This window comes from Sardina pilchardus, chromosome 14 (genome assembly GCF_963854185.1).
Source record: "Sardina pilchardus chromosome 14, fSarPil1.1, whole genome shotgun sequence".
Classification (NCBI taxonomy): Eukaryota; Metazoa; Chordata; class Actinopteri; order Clupeiformes; family Clupeidae; genus Sardina; species Sardina pilchardus.
Genome location: NC_085007.1, coordinates 25,632,521 through 25,653,221, shown reverse-complemented (window position 1 = coordinate 25,653,221; position 20,701 = coordinate 25,632,521). Strand labels below are relative to the sequence as shown.

Genomic DNA, 20,701 nt, shown 5'->3' with positions numbered 1-20,701 from the left:
GAAGACGCCCGAGTGAGAGGGGGAAGAAGGCCGAGGCGCTAAAGAGTGGCAGTGATGTGCAGCCCAGTGGCTGGAACCTTTTAGGATAATGAGGCCGCTAATGGAAAGAGTGAAGGATCCCAGAGGAGGATGAGGGATGAGAGAGAGAGTGTGTGTGCGTGAGAGAGAGAGAGAGAGAGAAAAAGAGAGAGAGAAAGAGAGAGAAACACAACACAATGACCTAATGAGATGTGTGTGTCAGCACTGGGCTTTCACAACACACCGAGGAGACCCTTCGTTACCCCAGACAGCATCCGCAGTGAGAGACAGGCAGCCCCACAACACAGGGACAGAGACCAGCTCCACGCTGTGTACTGGAGCCTGCTCCATTAGCCGCGCTATCACAGCCACTTACCCGGCCAGCCCTGCGAGGCACTGGGACGCCGCCTGATCTGCGGGTGTCGGGCTGTTCGAGCCTGAGCCAGAGGCCTAATAAAGAGCAGGCCCTCTGTGAAACAAACTGATATCGCTCGGCTCGGGCCTCCGAGGCCAGATGTCGTGAATGGTTTTAAGGGCTTCCTGCATTCCAGAGGAGTTTACAAACCACCCCATAAAAGCCCGGGCCAACAAATGCCATTGGAGTTATGTGTCAGCTCCTAACGAGAGCAACGTTGCAGAGCGAGCGAGAGCGCTGCAGTGACAACAGAGGATAATGCGCCCCACTTTTCCCCCAAACACCACAAGGTGACGCGTGCGTACAATAGCGGGGTACAGTAAAGCAGTAGATCTTAACTGGCCTGGCTTTGGGACCTGTCATTTCCTATGATCATAAAGTCGCGGCCCATAGATGTTTATATCCATGGTCATGACTGACATTGGCTACAAATAAAGTCTGTTAAAATAAAGAGTACAATATTAGATCTGATAAGGTAGCATTTTGAATAAAAGCTCCGTGACCCTCCCAGAACGGTTCCGTGACCCATTTTTGGGTCCCGACCCACCAGTTAAGAAACACTGCAGTAAAGGCCCCGCTAGACTACACACAGATCATTCACAGCCCTCTGACCACTACTATCATCACGCCTTACCACCACCACTACGCTAAGACCTTTGGCACAAAACTGCAGGCACGCAGCCATGGCTGTCAGCTTCTATATATTAGCACATTGAGATTTGCACAGTTCTCTCCCACCACCATCACAGGGCTACAGAGCAGTCAGACAGGCTCCTGTGGCTCTGAACTCGGTCACATTTCCAGCAGCCCTAGAAATCTCAGAAGAACTCATAACTGAAGTCGGATTCCTGCAGCTCTGTGCTCTGCCACGCCACGGCAGTCAGTCAGACTCTTCACACTCTCAGCTCTCAGTCTTAACCGTGACAATCAAATTCCTGCAAGCCTCAGCTCTACACCCCCCTCCCCACACACACACACACACACACACACACACCACACCCACCCGCCAACCACTGCAGTGTGCAGTCACACTCCAGCGACTGCCACGAACTCCACCGCAGCTATCAGCTCTGTCGCGCATACGCACACACACACACACACACGCACACACACACAGCCCTTGTTCTACTCTCAGCTCCGTCACACACCCGTCATCCAGTCACAGTTTTCCGTCACTCCTCCACTTCAGTGCTCCAGGCTTCTTCCTCTCTCTGTCTCTCTGTCTCTCTGTCTCTCTGTCTCTCTCTTCTCTCTCTCTCTCTCTCTCTATCTGTCTCGGTGTGGTCATCCGTCCGTCTTGCTCCATAGGCAGCCCCAGGCCAAGGGCTCGCTGCCTGTCAAATGTAATCTACATGAGGCATCTGATAATGACACTGAGCCTCTGAATGATTTATGGGATCCATAGCAGGCCCGGTCGCACTCTTGAAAAGTGATAGGGAGACAAGGCCGCGTGTTCAAAGTCGATAGATGGGATAAATAATAGATATGGGAGTTTGTGCCCGACCCTGATCAATGGCTGTCTGACAAAGGGGGATGCTGTGAACGGGAATGGGATTAAGCTGAAGTATCTAGCCACACAATATGGAAGTGAGGCATTATGAATGTGTGTTAGACATCCTTTGTGTTGTTTTATGTCTCTCCCTCTCCCTATGTGTGTGTGTGTGTGTGTGTGTGTAAAGAAGGCTGTTGTGAGTCGATTATATTACAAGTGTATTGTTTTTTTTTTTTATAAGTATATTTTTTGGCTTTTATGCCTTTAATGATAGGACAGTTGAGAGAGACAGGAAGTGAGTGGGAGAGAGCGTTGGGGTGGGATCCGGAAAGGACCACGGGGCGGGAATCGAACCCGGGTCGCCGGCGTGCGGTGCAGGTGCCCCAGCCAGTCGCGCCACGGCTGGGGCCATACAAGTGTATTGTTGCCACTAAGTTCAATGAGACAGTGTGGTGTGCATCTCTCCACCTTGTGTCAAGATGCTGCCCTCTGCTGGATTACACAACGCACTACCAGGATTTCATGGGAAAGAGCAAAACCATCATAAAAACTCTTTTTCAGAAACGCTTGTAGAGAGACCTCCCCCCCTTTCAAAACCTCAACTGTAAAAAACACTTTTTTTCACAGGTGCTATCACAACCACATCCTTAAACGGTCTGGCTTATTCATGAAGTAGGTATTTTACTTGACAACACTGTAAAAGCCACCGTTAATCGTACTTACATAGCATGAAGACATCCCACAAACACTACCCACAAGCATCTCCAACACAGAGCCTGAGGTAAACGCGATTACTGATCAGTCCCTGCATTCAGGCATCACAGAAATATAATTAGAATTGCCACAGAGTAAATGCCACAACGTTGCCCTGACAACACAGCAGTGTGGTCGCTCTATATACATCCTCTATAGTACAGACGGTATGCAGGCATTAATTCATCATGGCTGCCGAGCTGAGGAGATCAAACACCCACAGAGAGCTCATACCCCCTACACACACACACACACACACACACACACACACACGGCTGAGTAGTACAAACACGAGACAGGATGTACTCACTGTGCTGGCCAGCTCCTGGTAGTTCCCTCCGACGCGGCTGCCGCTGTTGGTCTGAGCCAAGAGCTTCTCCAGGGCCGGGTGCTGGTCCAGGACGCTGCCTGGCTGTTCCAGAAGCTTCTGCAGGACGGCCGCCTGCTGCTGCAGGTGCTGGGACTGATGCTGCTGCTGCTGCTGCGGCTGCTGCAGGTCCGGGCTTTGGAGGTCCCGGGCCCCCGAGTCGTACTCCCAGCTCTCTCTGGCCCCTGACAGAGCCCCTGATGGGGAAGATCCAGGAACAGTCAGCTCAGAGTTGAATCGGTGTTTCTGTATGCGATCTGAAGAAGGCCAGAAAGGCCGAAACCTTATCGCTTTCTTACAAAAAAAAAACTGACTTACAACTCGGAGAGTGAGGCATCTCTCTGCCTAACTAAGCTTTACACCTAGTTGCCTGTACCTCGACTTTGGTGTGCGTTTGCACCTCTCCTTCCAAGATCCAGAAACAAACTGGCTACTACCTTGAGCCTGAGACAATGACACTTGGGAAGAGAACTCACCCGTCGGTCACTGTTATTACAAAACCCTTGGCCTAGCCACTGGATGAGAGAAGGATGGATGCAGCTAGACTTGCCCCAGATCAGTACTGGTTTCACCCCAATGCCAGCTGCCACCTGACACCTCTGGATCATGACACTCAAATAACTTCCGCAACTCTGCTAATTGTCTTCACCAAATTCTAGCCTTGATTCAAGACTTGTCCATTGATATGTATCATTTAATAGGTCATTAACATTTTGCTCTATGTTAACACCAAATGCCCTCCTCCGATAAGAGTTAAGGAGCGTGTAGTAATCTTGTATGTATTGTATGCACAGTAAAATGTTCCTGTTTCGAGGCCATACTTGGTTGAATAAAATAGACACAACATTACAATTCCACATACCACCTGCTTCTTACACATTTCCTCAATGAAACTACTATAATAACCAACAGTTCCCTCTTTGCATTGAGGGTTGAGTAACGGATTCTGACCACAATCACCACATGTCTTCCACAAACCCTGCACATGCGTAGTGCCACAGATATTCTTAACATGCCTTGACAGACTACAAAAACAGCGTTCAGTTTTTCGGTTAACTTTCTGTTAAAGTGCTCACAAACATCAGCAACAAGAAAGAGGAAGTAAAAAGGAGCCATTTTTGGAACAAAGTCACTGCACAAAAGGCCTCATCTATAAATTGATTCAATCATGACTGATATGGTGTGTGTGTGTGTGTGTGTGAGAGAGAGAAAGAGAGATTTGAGGTGATGATTGATGACATCTGCATATGTATGTGACGTGTGTGTATGTGTGTGCATGTGTGTGTGTGTGTGTGTGTGTGTGTGTGTGTGTGTGTGTGTGTGTGTGTGTGTGTGTGTGTGTGTGTGTGTGTGTGCGCGCGCACGCGTGTGTGTGAGTGTTTTGCTTATAGCAAGATCTGAGGGTAACCACACTAACACTGGGTATGTTATTGGTGGTGGTAAGAGAGGTACTGCTCGTCATGTGCATTTTGCACATAAAGGCTATGCCATCTTTGGCCCACAACGCCCTACTCACCCAAGCTGTTCTCGCTGCTAGTGGGCCAGGAGGTGATGTGCTCGTGGCCCAGCTTGCGGGTGCCCGAGTCCCCGGAGTGGGTCGAGAGTTGGCCCTCCTCCTTGCGGATCTCGCTCAGCAGCTGCATGCGGCAGCGGGTGAAGTCCTCGAAGGAGATCTTGCCCTGTTCATCCCCACCCAGCTGGCACATGATCTCAGCCACCGAACCCTCCATGTTCAGCTGCCGGCACACCATCAGCAGGTCGTTCCTATTGGGAGAGAGAGAGAGAGACAGAGAGAGAGAGAGAGAGAGAGAGAGAGAGAGAGAGAGAGAGAGAGAGAGGTGATAGAGAGAGACAGAGAGGGTGACAGAGACAGAGAGAGAGGAAGCCAAAGAAAGGGAGGAAAGAAGAGATAGGGCAGAAGTAGGAAGAGAGGGTTATAATGGACAGGAGGAGATGAAGGAAGAAGATAGAGAGAAGGATGGGGGGATGAGAGAATGTTCAGTAAAAGAAGGGGCGAAGTGTGGCAATGGAAGAGGGAAGGAAGGAAGAGGAAAGAAGATAACAAAGGAGGAACAGAGTTGTCAGAAAGAGATGAAAAGGTGATGAGTTGGGTCAACAAAGAAGAGTACAAATCAACCACTGTCCATATGCTATTAATATGTTATAACAACAGAATAACAAATGATTTTGTTAGAAAGGTCAGCTGGAGAAGACAGAATCTGTACCCTATCTCTGACATCCAGAACGCTTGCAGTTGTGACTATCAGAAGTTTCACCAATTGCATTAAAAATAGCTCTAAAAAAAGGGTGTCATTTTCCTTGCCTAAAACAGGCATATTTTCAGAGAGAAGAGCACATTATGCCTCATTACAAGTTTATAAGTGTCATGTAATTAGAGGCCACAAAGGTTACTGAAGCACCAGTCTGTACTAAGGAAAACTTCATGACTGTCCTCACAGAAAAGACAACAAACAGCTCTACAATATAGGGGAATCCTATATGTTGTGGATGCTGATATCCTTTTGGAGGCTGCGCACTCTCGCTGTATAAGGCCTTGCCACAAACACACCTTTGATGTTTCCCTGGCCCTGGCAACATCTCGAGACACTGACAGACAGATCAAAGGGCTACCCCGCTTTAGATCGCAATGAGAGTGAATGAAGACATCCGTAGGTGGGAGACTCAATCGCACCCTCTGGCACTTTTTATAAAGACTTTCGTCAGCCAAATGACTGTTTTTAATTATTTTAGCATAATAATATATGAGCAGTCTGAAATAGAGCTGAGAATATCGACTTCAATGTGTGTGTCAGACAGTCTCATGGTGGCCGTGGCATGTGCACTGGTTAGCTGTCTTAAAATAGCTCTACAAGCAATTACACTGCTAATGGATCACATCGGGACAAGGGTATGCAACAACTTCTTTGCGTGCCATGTTGCTTTTAGAAGGCTTCAGTAGAGGTTGCAGTTGGCTCGTCTATTAGCCTACAATTCATGTATTGTCTATAAGGTGGGAAGAATCAACAATAAGCTTCACCACATAACCCAATGTGGGCTGCATGATTATAGTCTACTACTAGTCAACACTTTCTAGTTTTTACTGACTCATCCACCCTGAGATCAATCCTGTAGCCTGTTCCGTTAAAATGTGTGAGCATCGCATCTGTTGCTCAATGCTCACTGAGGCGGCATGTGGAGTCAACCAGAATTTCGATTGTTGTTGGGTTCTTTTTTTTTTTCTTATTTGTAACTTTACATTTCACACGCGTTAGAAAAAAGCCAACGTACTGAAACAGCTGAGTGCGTTTTCTCTGAGAAAACCCCAACTGCACAAATTTATCACAGCATTCCGTGATGGCTTTGTATCTACAGTTAGGTTGCTTCATTTTTACCTGTTAATGTAGCCATCTCCGTCGCCGTCGCAAGTCTGGAACAACCGTTTCATCCGCTCTTCCTCACCGGTGCTAGATGTGTCACTGCTGCCGCTGCTTACACTCACCTCTACCGCAGCCGCCGCCATGATCTACCCCGAAAAATGCTAACCCCTCTCGCTCAGCCTCTCTGAACTCCGCTTTTACGAAGTGAACATTCGACCAGTAAAAAAAAACGAATCGCTCTAACATAGCAACATGGTCACTTAATATACAGACGGCATATTTTTCACCGTTTCGACGACAAAGTGCGGTAAAACTTCTGAAGTAAAGGAGAATGAAGCCAAGAATGGCGATACATAACTTTGAAAACTGTTGATGGAATGATGTCGAAGTGGGCTGGTCTCAAGGCTGCACAGTAGAAGACTGCGCGCGGTGGCGTACGTACAGTACAGCAAGTTTCATTTGATTGTTCTAATCAATGGGACCGAGCTTTTGGATTTCACACGTGTAGCCTTATTCGAAAAGGGCAATGGCATATCCACCACACTTTTCTTCGTTGAATCCATTGTTCAGTCTCTCAGTAAAGCCTGTTTGGATTAGAGATTTTCCGTTCTACAGTTAGGGCACATGTCAACGTTAACTCTGTAAAATAGTCCTAGTTAATCATGTTTTAGTTTACATCCACGCAAACCAGGCCAATTAAGTGGCTACTACCATGGCTCTGGCATGGATATAATGCTGAAGTTGGGACAGCATGCATCAGTGCAAACATGACAACACACAATAGTCGTCAGAGCAGAGGTCATAAGGTTATAACTGAACTCCTCACTTTCATATCAAGTCATTCACTTATGGCAAGGTGGACTCAGTGGAAGTGTGAACACATCTGATTCTGCTGTGGCCTATTCATGCTCCAGGGCTTATAATGAGCTCCCTTGAGGCATTGCATCATTTGTTCATGCCACTGGGTAACCTTGGTGATCAGCATTCGTCCAGGATAATTCTCCAGTAGGCTACAAATAGCTTATAGGTTTCAATGCCTCTTGGCAATACAATTATTGTAATCAAATTCTGAAAATACATGAACAATATATTACCAAAATTATGTTAGGATAATTGCATGGAGGTCTACATTTTAAAAGAGGTTTAAATATGGCAAAAAAGGATACACATAGGCCTAGTGTGATCTATATTTACTTGTAGGCCTAGGTAGTTTTAAAAAAAGCTACCTGTGATGACCTGATCTGGCTACTTTTCCTGGTAACTATAATTCCGAGTGAATATTCAACTGACTTTCTGGAAATAATCCATAAGCAGAATCTTATGGTAATACAAACATATCTGTAGTAGGCCAATTATTTGAATACAGCCCTAAATATGTGCTTATGACCTGTATAATGTTTAAAGTGACAGATGTCCAAGACCAAAACCGGGGACATCAATCTGACTGAAATACCAGTTTAATCTAAAAAAGAGGATACTGTATCTTGTATTTTCCCGGGGACAGGCAACCAAAAACAGGCACTGTCCCCTGAAACCGGGGAGGTCAAGTCACCCTAACTATATTATATAATTTACTTACTGGCCTGTTGTCAATGTGTATTCCAAGTGTGTTTTGAGAAATGCATGTTATAAGCATAACAATATTTAAATTGGCAAATTTCCAGCTTTACTAGTATCATGTTCAAATATCAACTAGATGCAACTTGCAATTCCTGGCTGTTGGAGGGCGCCAGAGTAACAGTCAACAGTTAGAACCAGGTGTCAAGTTTTTCACAAACATCCTATCCCCATACAATACGCAGACACTACTTAAAATATATATGTCCAACTGAATCTTCAGTAGCTATGTCTTCCCAAAGTAAACTACATTTCACATTTTCTGCTGAAATGTTGCATACCAATGCCATTCACATGAGAACACGCAGCAGATCAAATATTCCTTCCCCTGTAGTGTGGTGTCTGATCACTACTGTGGTCTAAGAATCCAACTGTCAGCAAAACCCCTCTTTGTCAGCTCCAACTGCTTTAGGGTAGAGTAGGGTTCTCTTGTTTAATAATTCTTTCTTCCTGTTTAATTCTGAATACTGAATGAATCAGAATACTGTAGATGTGGTCTCAAAAACCAAGTCATTGACAGTAGACTAAACCACCCTTCAACAAAGGACAATATGAGTCTGCATCCATGCTATCAGGAGGGAGGGATCTGTCAGTTTTAAATGTGTTCTTCTGAAATTCACATTTCAAACATAAACCCTATTCATGAACCCGTTTAATAATCTCTCTTAAATACACTACCTGCATTATTTTCTGTCATTCTAGGATGTAATGGGCAGATGCTAAGAACTGTTCCATATTGGAGAAAATTAAAGATACCAACACCAAGCCAACCAGCAGGGCTGATAGACAGGAAATGATCTGTGCCTGAAATGATCAAATACATTCAAAGACAATATCGAGAATAGTCTTTCTTGACATGTACATGGCCAAGCTCAAGCCTGAATTCAGGCACCATATGATATGATGGACTCTATCAGGCCTGAACCAGACAGCAGCAGCAGCTCAAACTCGTATCTATCGAGTCATTACATAGAGGCAAGGCCTTGGGCTGGTACTGCACTGTAGACCTATATAATATCAATATAATGAAAATATTATGTAATTAAAGATCTTGAGGTCCAGAAGTTCACACGTCGGTCAAATAATTTCTTTACATGGCTTTTTGCTGTTGTCTTTGCCTGCATGTGCACTGTCAGCTTGTGTGGTCAATTACATGTCCTGTACAATGACTGCTTTGTATAGTAAAATGTATGCAGCTCCTGATCCCAGTCTCCAATCTAAAGAGAACTCCTTCTGTATTATAGGTGAAATATCAACTTTCCGAGATGGACAACATTATGTTCATCTGTAGCTGAACAGTTGATTAGTTGTTTAGTAGTAAGTAAGTTTATTTATATAGTGCATTTAACATGCACAGAATGCAACCCAAAGCGGTCGGTCGTTTAGTCAGCGAATTGTTACCATACTTGTCAAATGAATAAAAGTAGGTGTTATATTAAATTAAGCTAGTCACACCAGAACTAACCCACTCTGTAAGGTGTACAGAGGCTATTTATTCACATACTATTTTTGCTACATAATTAACTCAGTTGTGTGTGTGAAATTAGAGTTTAACAGCCTTAATGGTGGCTATATTTGGAAAGAGACGGCTGTGTACAGTGAGGTATGTATAAAGGCTTTAAGTGCTAGGAAAGTTCAATTCTAGGTGACCTCTGAAACATCCAGCGATTTAAATCAAATTTCACACACACGTGAGTTGACTATAACTGGCGGTAGAAGGCATGTGAGGGATATCATTCAGTCCCCTTGTTCTTTGATGGTTTTCTAGAAAATCCTGCTGCCTAGATAAACCAAACAAAATGTAGACACAGGTATGTATATAAAAAGATGTGTATTTCATGTCAACGAAAAAACACTTAAAAAGTTGATGACTTTTTATACAAAGACGATACTCAATATAAATATTAAGCAAAAAAGATGACACGTCCCATATTGTGCCCAAAGTTCTGTTACAGTTCAACCGGATGAAAACCTTTGCGCTTATTTGATGGTCTTGCTAATATTAGTGTAGCCAGCTCCAACGCAGGTCATTAGCACCTTCTCCCCTCCTTTACTCTCCTCCTCGTCCGGACTCTGGGTCTCAATTTTGAACATGATCTGGAAGAAATCTCTGACGTGCCTCAGGAACTCTATCCTGTGAGGGGGAGAGGGAGAGAGAAGACAGTAGGTATATCACCAAAGACTAATGAAAAACATGTCCAGACCTGTTGTCTGCACCTGGCAAAACAGAAACATTCAACAGATTTATCCATCAAATGCTTTTTATTAGGTGGAGACGAGTCTGTGGGATATACTGCTTTATTGGTCATACAAATATTTAAAGGTAAATTAAAACTGCCACTCTTCTGAACAAATCATATTTTAACTGATGTTTTGAGTAACTGCAAAGTACCCGTTATTTGCAATAGGCAATTAATGGATACTATATTTTGCATTCCGTGGTGTCTGACCTTAATGTTTCTTTTTACCTGCAAGAACACAACAAAGAATTCAGGGAAAACCCCAATTCATGAAAACACGTTCAATGGAACACTTTCAATGGAATGATTCACAGGCCACTAGTGTCAATACAAAAACATTGCATCAGACAGGGGCACGAGCGGCTTCATGTGAATGAGTACATGACAAACATCCATTCTGATGGAATCCTAATACGGGGAAAGACAGCGTACCTTTGGCTTTGGGTTGCCTGCTGACGTAAGGACTGACCCACAGCACACCAAAAACCTGGGACACGTTGTGCCCAGGAGTAACCTTAGCCTCACAACCATAGGTCACGCTGGGCAGCCATTGTTGACACACAACCATGCATGCATGCGTCAACAAATCGGCAGCATCCAAATACACAGAAAAACACTGACGGTAACCATAGTAATGGGCTGTTGCCAAGGATCCATGCACGAGGTTTCCCAGGAAGATGGAACCAGGTAAATGTTTCTCTGGGAGCAGAGATGGAACAGTATTGCGATGGCACTGCCAATCTTCAGTTATCATAGTACTGTACTTGGCAGGAACACAGCACCGGTACCATGATAACTGAAAATGGACAGTTCACAGTCCAAGATGGTCGTTCTTGCGGAAAACATCCTAATACACAATCAACATCAGTGTGCTTTCCATAACTCCTCTTTGTAGAGGAAAAAACGTGTTTAACAATACTTTAGGGTCGTTTTATTAAAGGAAATATATGATTTACTTCTAAAGAGCAAAGTAATCTTTGCCTGGAACTATACTTTGATCAACCACAATAAACAGGTGTTTTTCTGTCATAGTCTATGCCTATACTGTACCCAAGATCTAAATCTAAATCTAAAACTTAATTTCCCAAACTTTCTCACTACTTATCCTTGCGTAACTACATATTCTCCACCTCTACAGATTAATTAAACTACAAACCCATCAAAACTGTCAAAGTTTGACCCAGGGGCTGTGGATCAAAGGTCAGAAGCGAATGTAAGATTTTTTCCTTTGCCATGTAAGGGCCTGTTTACCAGCTCCAGGTCTGCATTTCCTCTGTAATGAGGGACCTTTGGATGTTGAGTGGCCACTGAGGGGGGAGGTGGGGACTCACGTGTAGGGGGAGAGGGGGCCCAGCAGTATTTTGGACACGTCCTGCTGGCCCAGCGTCATGTAGAGAAGCGCCAGGCTCTGGTTGTTTGAATCCACGCAGCCACCCTGCAAATCACACGTCAAGAAAGGAAATTGTGAACATGAGACAGACAGAACCACACAAAGAGAGTGCCAAAAAAAAAAAGAGTGTACATCACTCTCACTTGAAAATAAGCTTTTAACCGATTTTATTTTTGTGTGAAATAAAATCAGTTAAAGCTTATTTTCCCAGTGTGCAATGTATAATCTTTTTTTGTGATTCTACTAAGTTCTACTGCATATCATCAGCACCTGGAAAAAAGAAAAACGGAAAAACAAGGGCTGTGCACACGGCACAGGGATTTTGTACTTTGAGTGGCAAAAAACCTCGGGACAACACGCTACCGCAGTCTTGAATCTACACCCAAGCACATAAAAGTGTGCTTTTGCAGACAAATGTATTTAAAAGGGCGGAAAACAAACAGTCTTTCCGACATTAAAGGAAATCCCATGGAAAGTACATGAAAAACCAATGAGTTCAGCTACCTCAACCGCTACTACAGCTTATCCAGCATGAATGAGTCAACACTAGGCATGTTCTGGACCTTATCAGGACCAAGTCAAAGGGTCATATCCTCATTTTGGTCATTCAAGAAAACACGACAAAGCTTAAGACCTGATAGAACAGATAAAACACTTCATCCTGTCCATCTCAAACTACTTACAGAGAAGACGTCCCTTAACAAATGTTTAAATTTAATTACTTTACCCCCAAAATCATTTCAGTATCTTGTGGAATGGCAATAATCTCACCCATATTGCATGTCTGTTCTGGTGGCATGTTGACCAATGGTGCCAGTTTAAAGAGGGTTGTCTATAGCAGCCCGTTCATGTGACCCCTTCTCTGGCTAGGGCTGACAGCTGGCCATCCATGAATATGATTCAATCACGTAATTACGTAATCATATCAAAGAACTGAAGATGCTTTCTTTACCCAATCGCCCAGCTATCATCTGATGGGATTTCTAACTACGGACGAGGCGATCGTATCCAGGTTATGCATTTTGACACACTGATGAAAAGTTATTTAACTAGATATCAAATGTTAACAAAAGGCTTAACTGGTGACGTAACATATCGCTATCCTAACAGAAGCCAGCTCGCAAAGAAGCAACGCAAATGTAGCAACAAGTGAATTCAACTGAAAAAGTCCAACTGGTCAGAACGCTTCACATCAAATGTTTTAGGTACTACATTTTTGAGATTCGTGTCCAAGCAAAGTCGCAGCATTCAGCTCTCTAGGCCTGTGAATCATAAACTCCAGTACTTACCAGCTTGTCTGGCCCCTCTACTCTTAAGTAGCGGTGTGCTTCAATATATTCACCAGTCTCTCAACCCCCCATTAAAAGAACTGGGGATAACACACAGGTGTACTTCTCAACTGCCACAGCAAACATCGGCAAAAGTCCCCAAAAATCCACAGCTCGAGGGGCTGTAACATAAGTAGCCCCCTGCCCGCACTTGCATTTCAGCTGCCTTCTCTGTGGTTATATAAGCCTAACATTGGATCCTGTGACTCTGCATTTACTCTTCTGAGTGACGTCCGCAATGGAGGAGGGTGAAGAGCAAGACGAGTCCATGAGGGGGGAGGAAGAAAAAAAAAAAAGGAGGTTTCACGTGAGACTCATCATATCTTGGCATCTCGCGGTGTTACTGATATGGTGAAATTCAATTAAGCGGCTCACATTGAAAGCCATTGTGGCGCTCGCACAAGCCCTCGCCTCACGACGCAGCCATGGGATCGTGAAATTAGTTCAACAGAAAATCAAGGCAATTACGCCGAACAGCGACGAGCTGTATCGAGCTGCCATCAAAGTTTAAGCCGAGTTAAGGTGCAATGAACCACCAGTCTTCTGTAATGGGACCGTCATCTGTCCAAGTTACCATAGAAGTATTGTCAAAATCTTCATGAAATTATGCAAATTCACACCACAGAGTTTGATGGTAAATCGAAAAAAGTAATATAGGCTCTCATCTGTTGGGGGAAAAAAAATCATAAAAGCATAACCCTCATAACCACGACAAAAGAGAGACTGTGATTAGGTTTTTAACCCCCGCCCCATCCTGTCAGGACAAACACTGCATACACAGACCAATATGGCACCTGAGGTTACAGGCTGACAGAATGCATGAAGATCAAAACAAGACTCTTTCAGGACTGACGCAACACCAATTACTTCAGAGGCTTCAAGTACAGCTGAAACTATACCTCAACAAGTAAAATAAGACAATTTCACACAGAGTTGAACACAAATGCATGCAATTAAGCTACGCTGTTTGGTTTAGTCATGCTTGTCATATACACATTATTCTAACTGGGATATAAATATTCTTTTTGAGCACAACTTACATCTGCCCCAGCTGGTTATCCCACCACCTCTCCCCAATCTGTGTTCAGAAGCTCCTGTTTACTACACATCCTGACCACAAGTAGGCCTACTTATTAACCAGTGAACAAACACACCAACACACATAAGCGTGCCACACACACACACACACATAACGGTCACAGGCTGAGGCTTGTCCCTTCTGGTGTCCTCTTCAAACATTAACTTTTCTCCCAAAAGCACTCTTCAACCCCCCCACCGCCACCGCCACCCCCACCCGCCACTCCACCCCCGGCCTCAGCCTGCTCCTCTCTGGCCAATGAGGTGAGCTCTCATGCCGAGAGTCCAGGCTGCGCTGCTCCACAATATTGTGCATTCAGAGAGGAATCATCAGATTCTCCTGACTAACACGACTCACATGCTCCTGACAGACATGGCTGACCAAAGCAATCAGTGGCACAGCCTCACTAAACAGCAGTTCATAAACAGAGAAGAGGAGTTCATAAACAGTTTCACAAACAGTTACACATCTATATGTGTGTGTGTGTGTGTGTGTGTGTGTGTGTGTGTGTGTGTGTGTGTGTGTGTGTGAGAGAGAGAGCAAGAGAGCGAGAGAGCGAGAGAGAGATATGTGTGTATGTGTGTTTAACATACAAATGCAATATTTACTGTGGAAACAATATTGCTAAACTAGTGTTTAGTGTTAATACATTAAATTACTTAAACCCTCTCTGTCCACATCCACCCACACACATACACACACACAAACATACAAACCCACCCACCCACCTACCTACACACACACACACCTACCTTCCCACCAACCCGACACACACACACACACACACACACACACAATGGCCGCCACACCACAATTTAAGTCATGAGTGCTTCTCAGCCCACTGTGCTTACAAAACATGTTTACTTGTCCACTGCTTGGGATAGTGATCCACAGCTGCCAAAAAAAAAAGCCTCATGCCCATAATATTTCCCAGCTGGCTTTGTGTGTGACACGTATATAGAAACCTCAAAGTGCTTGACCTCTTGCCAAGGTCGTCCGTCGGCCCATCGGCACAGTCCGCGAGTCTCACAGGGCAGTGACTCAATCACAGCAGGCCACAGTGCTGGCCCTGTTTGCGCACATTCCCCACCTAACGACGGGTGCGGGACTTAACGCACAATCCATCGGTCTGTCCGCCCGCCCGCCCGCCCGCCCGCCTGTCAGTCAATCTCTCCGTCCATCTATCTGTCCATCTGTCCGCTCTTCTCCGCCTCGCCCTCTTTACGCTTATTTTTGGAACACGCCGCACCATGCACAGGAATGAACTTTGTGAACTTTGCTATGCTACTTGGTATCAGTGCTTATGTGATGGCCTAGCTGTTAATGCCGCTAACCGAGACGGCGTACACTTGGGAGTTTGTCAAGTTTGGCGACTTACTGAAAGTCTTACGCTGTCTCTTTATGACACTTAGTGAGCAAAAGTTCAAATGAAAGATGGTAATTGGAGTCCACACATCTGTTGAGTGGGATCCTGGGAGGCCTTATGCAAATCAGCAAGATCATGCAAATGGCACCGGCTGTTACTTGCTGAGGAGGCAAAAGAATCCACTGCGCTATGCGAAAAAAAATAGGCAAGACTAATTAAAACATCAGCCAAGGCACCTCACAGCTTCTAACATCTGACCCGTTATGCACACGGCCACATCATCCTGGCTCTCGCAATAGTGCTTCAAGTCAAATGGCTGTTTCTGCAGAGCCTGTTAACTTCTGTTTTAGACACACTACATCTCAACGCTAATCCTTTCTGAATCTGCTCTTATTGTTAATCTAAATGTTAATGATTTTGCTTATTAGGTCTCCCCTGAATGTATTGGATATTTTATGGCTCATTTTATAGCATTAACTCCATGACACCTACATACCATATGGTTCACTGGCATCAATTAAGTTGTGTTGTATGCACAGAACAGCACATAAACTCAATGCAAATTTTATTCGCTCAATCTATTATAATCTATTACCCCATCTACCCTACTCTAGAATCTATTACCCTATCTATCATGAACCAGACGGGACAGGCCTAAAGCACAGGTAATTCACTGCCCAGAATAGAGGACCTTCTGCTTGCTTAATATGAGAGGTGAAGCCATGCCCACTAGAATACCCACTCGATAGACTTCCTCCAGGAGCCGCTTGGCACAGGCCTTCCCCAGGTCCTCGGGCAGCGTGGGCTCTTGCCCTTGTGGTGGAGACACCATCTCTGCCGCCAGAAAGGTCCCATTCAGAGTCTCAGCAACCAGAGTAAGACCAAAGCCTGGAGACCTGAGAGACAAACCAGACAGCACAGATCGGTACGGTGAATAGATGGGGTTGGACTATTTGTTAGACACATTTATATATTTGTTTTGTAAGAGTTTTCTTTATAATGATTATATGTGTGTAATATATCAGCAACTCCATAAATAAATACTATAATGCTTGTCTATAAGTACAGTACGTGATCAATTTGATATTTGAAAATCAAAGTGCTGTCTCTGTTTTCTGAATCAGACTCCCTCTGCTGGTTAGTGCTGTGAAAGACATGCAATCAAGTCATGAAGGGACGTACTTTCCCGAGTTAGCCCCCTTCATATGGTCCGTGTAAATGTAAATGTCTGGAATGAACTTGTTCAAGATGCTTCTGGCAGAGTCCACAATCCTGTTGGCCATCTGTGGAGAGACTCTGACAGAGTATCTGTGAGGCTTTTGAGTTAAGGACAGACTAGACTGCAGTGGGAGAAACTTCTCAAGTAGAATTCTACAGCTGAATTCCATGCGAGTCTATATTATGTTCTTGTCAGCTGGACCTAAAAAGAAGGGCCATGGCATGGAATTCACTTCGCTGAGGGAACACACAGCTTGGCACTGTACACACACACACACACACACACACACAATGTTGCCTGCTAAGCCATTTTAGATGTAAGATTTTGTCACATAGATGTCGATTAAGATAAAGCCCGTTTGAAAGGATACGCTGTTCCCCGAATTCTCTTAATCTTGCCTGGGTCAGATAACTGAACGGGTCGGATGGTGCGCTTGACCGGACAGGTAAAAAGAACTTCTCCTCCACCACCCGGGGCCATACCCCTCTTAGTCACCTAAACGCAAACAATAGAGAGAAAAAAATTGCAAATTTAGCAAACAAATGTCAAATCAAATTGGCAATACATAAACTTCTAAATTTACAACACAAGCAACAAGTATAACAGAAAAAAGCTAGACTGGCTAGCAACACTATTCCAATTACAATATAAGCACACAAAAAAAATGACTTTTTAAAGCTACACTGTTACCTTTATTTCCAGACCCTCTCCATCAATCCCAAACTTCTTCATAAGTGGAACGGCAGTTAATTTGAGGAGATCAACCTAAAGGCATAGAGGGTATAATGATTAACATATGATTTACAAAAACTATACCACACACATAACACTTTGAATGGCACTCAAACATAACTACAAGTATTTTCAAATATTATATGATGTCAAGAGGGTGTTTGTCTGCAAGTACAGTCAGTCACATTTTTGAATTTCACCCTAGATGTACCGCACATTGCTCATCAATTAAGATTAACTGTGTTACACATCAACACTGTATGTAATTCTGTAAGGAATGAATACTTCACTGCACACATGCAAAGCTGTTTTAAAGAAAGCTTGTTTGTTACGCTGTTTTAAAACTCTGTTAGCCTAAGATAGCCTGGATATCAATCTGCTATAGTCACATCAGGCTACTGCAACCATACAACTAGTCCACATAACCAGGTCTTATATCAATCCATCTGGGTGCTATTACCCAAACTGACACACTGCTCTCTTCAGCCTAGAGGGAGGAACTCACAGATGAGTCTTTCTGGTCATTGGTCACCCCCTTCAGCACAGCCCGGAGTGCGTTCTTCATGAAGGGGGCGAGCATGATCAGTGGCTCCAGGTAGTAGCCCACTGAGCGCTGTGTGTTGCACTCATGCTCCACTGAGCCTCCATACAGCAGACCAGGCTGATAGAACAGGACGGTACCTGCAGGGAGGAGGACAGCAAAGATGAGATTGTAATATAAAGTGCACACAAAGTTAGTGAGAAACATTATTACAATTATGGAAATGAAAAGGTAGGCCACAAAAATAAAGCTAAGTATGTAAGTGCACGCAGGAAAACGTCCAGACTGACAAAATATCAACTAGATGAATACTGATTATGATGAATAACGCAAATGAATCATCAATCCAAATGAGTACATGATCAAACCAAAGGAAGCAGCGCAAACATCGCAAAAAAAACAAAACAAAACAAAAAACGAAAGGTACATTTGAGGACATAACTTACCTGTTTGGTTTATTTCGATTCGGGAGCCATTGGTTATCTTGTCCAATAGTCTTATGAAACTCGCTTCAAAATCTGTAAGGTAAATATTATTCATCAATTTAGTTTATATGCATTAACAATAGCTAGTTGGGTTTTTACTTCTCGATCAACGTTAACGTTACTAGGAAAACTACTCAGACCTATGCGAAGTCTTCCAGAGACTTAAATCCTGGTAACCCCTCTGATAGGTGCACATAGCATTTTTTCAGATTTTTTTGAGACGCATGTGAGTGCCCTGGTTGAAGTAGCGACCTCAATGCTGCAGTTCAGTTGTGGCGCATTCAACTTTACGAGATGCCCATCGAAAACTGTTAAAACTACAAATTAAAACAGAATTCACATCACGATCATCACATCTCGCCAGCTTTACATGTACAGCATACAGCACTACATTGGTGCAACTGGTCAGGTAACGTTAACATGCCTTATTCAACAGATAGCTTCCCTACGAGCAGAACACCACACCTGTTTGCAAAATCGACAACAGCGAATACTTGGTTATCACGGGTCTTTTCTTCTACCTACGTGCTTCATGTAACCAGCGAGGAGCTATTCGAACAATATGATAGCTTAGGGTCTGAGAAGTGCAGGTAACATCTGGAAATGTGCTGTCTTGCCTCTGATATTAACAGCGACGTCACATACTTATAGCACTGTGCTAACGAGCTAGCTGTGTTTGTTTTCACTTACCGCGCAACCCTGGATTGTCATCTTTGGATCTTATATTTCGTATTTTCACCCGCTTCCCACTTAGAGTCGATAAAATCAATCTTTGTCTAAAAAAATTACATCCCTCGTAAGTTAGCCCCTGGCTTGCCATGTTGTTGTTTCTGCGTGAACATCCACGTGTTTCACGAACGCTCCGTGGCTGAGGGTGAAGGGTTAAAGACTATGGCTACCCGTGAGGCTCAAAACACTCCGACGGAATATTGCACAAACATGAAGCAATACTAATAGTAACCACTTTGTGGCACCAAAAGCTCGTTATTCAAACACTATTAGGGAAGAAGAAATTATGTATAAAAAAAATATCAGTAAAACAATGTTTCAGATGTAAAAGGTGGTAGATCAGTTTGTATGACTTTTACCAGAGAGGGTTAAAGGATCTTTGCTTTTACACTTTTACTTTTAAAAGTCCTACTTTATAGCCTATGTCATAATGCCAAATTATTATTAAATATCAGCAAATGTTACTACTACTACTACTACTACAATTAAATACAACATCTGATTAAGAAGAAAACACATATTTATCGAGTAATCACCACTAAACAAAATAGGGTCCTATCAGGGAGTAATTCTCTCCATGGAGTAAATGGTAGCCTATATGCTAAAACTGAACAGGTTCATCCAATCAAGACATGCCATGTGTTTTGTGTGTTCCTCATCAGACAGTTTATATGTCCACAGTAGCTTTATGGGTCCATGTGGGAGGCCATACACGGTTTCCTCTCATTGAATGAGCATCCATTAGAAAACACAGTGCATTCTGTATAGCAGGAAGTGTCCCAATAGTCTGTGCCCAGTGTTACGGATAGCCTTTCTTTGTATTCTGTGGGGAGAACACCTTCAAGACTTTAAACAAGTTTTAGAAGGCTAGCATAACTGAAGATAACTAAACCTGAATTTATCTTCTGACAGTGAATGATATGTCTTGATAGCAAAATGAAAGCCCTAGGCCTATAGTAATTGTAAAAGTTAAACCCAACACAGAAAAAGTTGGGATTTTGTGTAAAATGCAAATAAAAACAGAATGTGACAATTTGCTAATTTCGTAAACCCATATAATTGGACACAGACAACTTATCAAATGTAGAAAATGTCAAATTTGACTATTTCATGGAAAGTATTTTTATTTTCAATACCAGCAACACATAAAAAAAGGAGGGGGGGGCAACCAAATGCTGAAAACTTTGTAATGGAGGAATATTTCACAGCTAATTAGGGTAACTGGCACCGTGGTTGAGTATTAAAAAAGGGCATCACAGAGAAGTAGTCTCTTAGAAGTAAAAATGCAGAGATATTCTTTACTCTGTGTAATTCTGTGTGGACAAATGATGAAACAATACAATGCTTCTTTACATAAATTGTGAGGTATTTGAAAGATTTCATCATCTACAGTGTATAATGTCATTGAAATGTTCAGAGAATGCAGAGAACTCTTTGCAAACAAGGGACAGAGCTGAGAAACAATATTGGAAGAATGGTCTTTTGGACCTCAGATGGCACTTAAAACAGACCTGTCTCTGTAAAGAAAATCATGGACTCAGGAAAACTTTTGAT

General features: G+C 43.5%; 2 protein-coding genes across 2 annotated transcripts in view; both read right to left on the bottom strand.

Annotated features, from left to right (window-relative positions):
• Nucleotides 1–6,783, bottom strand: part of mcc (MCC regulator of WNT signaling pathway) — a 97,152-nt gene extending 90,369 nt beyond the window's left edge. The window contains exons 1-3 of the mRNA XM_062555247.1: nt 6,438–6,783; nt 4,562–4,809; nt 2,989–3,230 (exon numbers count right to left, since the gene is read on the bottom strand). Coding sequence (XP_062411231.1) covers nt 2,989–3,230; nt 4,562–4,809; nt 6,438–6,565 — 618 coding nt within the window. The 5' untranslated portion in view covers nt 6,566–6,783. The remainder of the gene's footprint in view (nt 1–2,988; nt 3,231–4,561; nt 4,810–6,437) is intronic.
• A 3,068-nt stretch (nt 6,784–9,851) lies between these two features.
• rcl1 (RNA terminal phosphate cyclase-like 1) lies at nt 9,852–19,306 on the bottom strand. The gene is made up of 9 exons (XM_062554558.1): nt 19,109–19,306; nt 18,380–18,451; nt 17,898–18,073; nt 17,351–17,425; nt 17,031–17,155; nt 16,624–16,749; nt 16,184–16,337; nt 11,611–11,714; nt 9,852–10,173 (listed from the first exon to the last, which is right to left on the bottom strand). The coding sequence occupies exons 1-9, from the start codon at nt 19,236–19,238 to the stop codon at nt 10,020–10,022; spliced, it is 1,116 nt and encodes a 371-aa protein (XP_062410542.1). The 5' UTR covers nt 19,239–19,306; the 3' UTR covers nt 9,852–10,019.
• Between the last annotated feature and the right edge of the window lie 1,395 nt (nt 19,307–20,701).

Excerpts from the sequence above, each read along its gene's own strand:
- rcl1 (XM_062554558.1), bottom strand. The coding sequence starts at position 19,238 with ATGGCAAGCCAGGGGCTAACTTACGAGGGATGTAATTTTTTTAGACAA. Across the intron at positions 16,338-16,623 it reads AAGGGGGCTAACTCGGGAAA|GTCTCCAGGCTTTGGTCTTA; the intron begins GTACGTCCCTTC and ends TTTGTCTCTCAG. Across the intron at positions 11,715-16,183 it reads TCCTGGAGGAAGTCTATCGA|GGTGGCTGCGTGGATTCAAA; the intron begins GTGGGTATTCTA and ends TGTGATTTGCAG.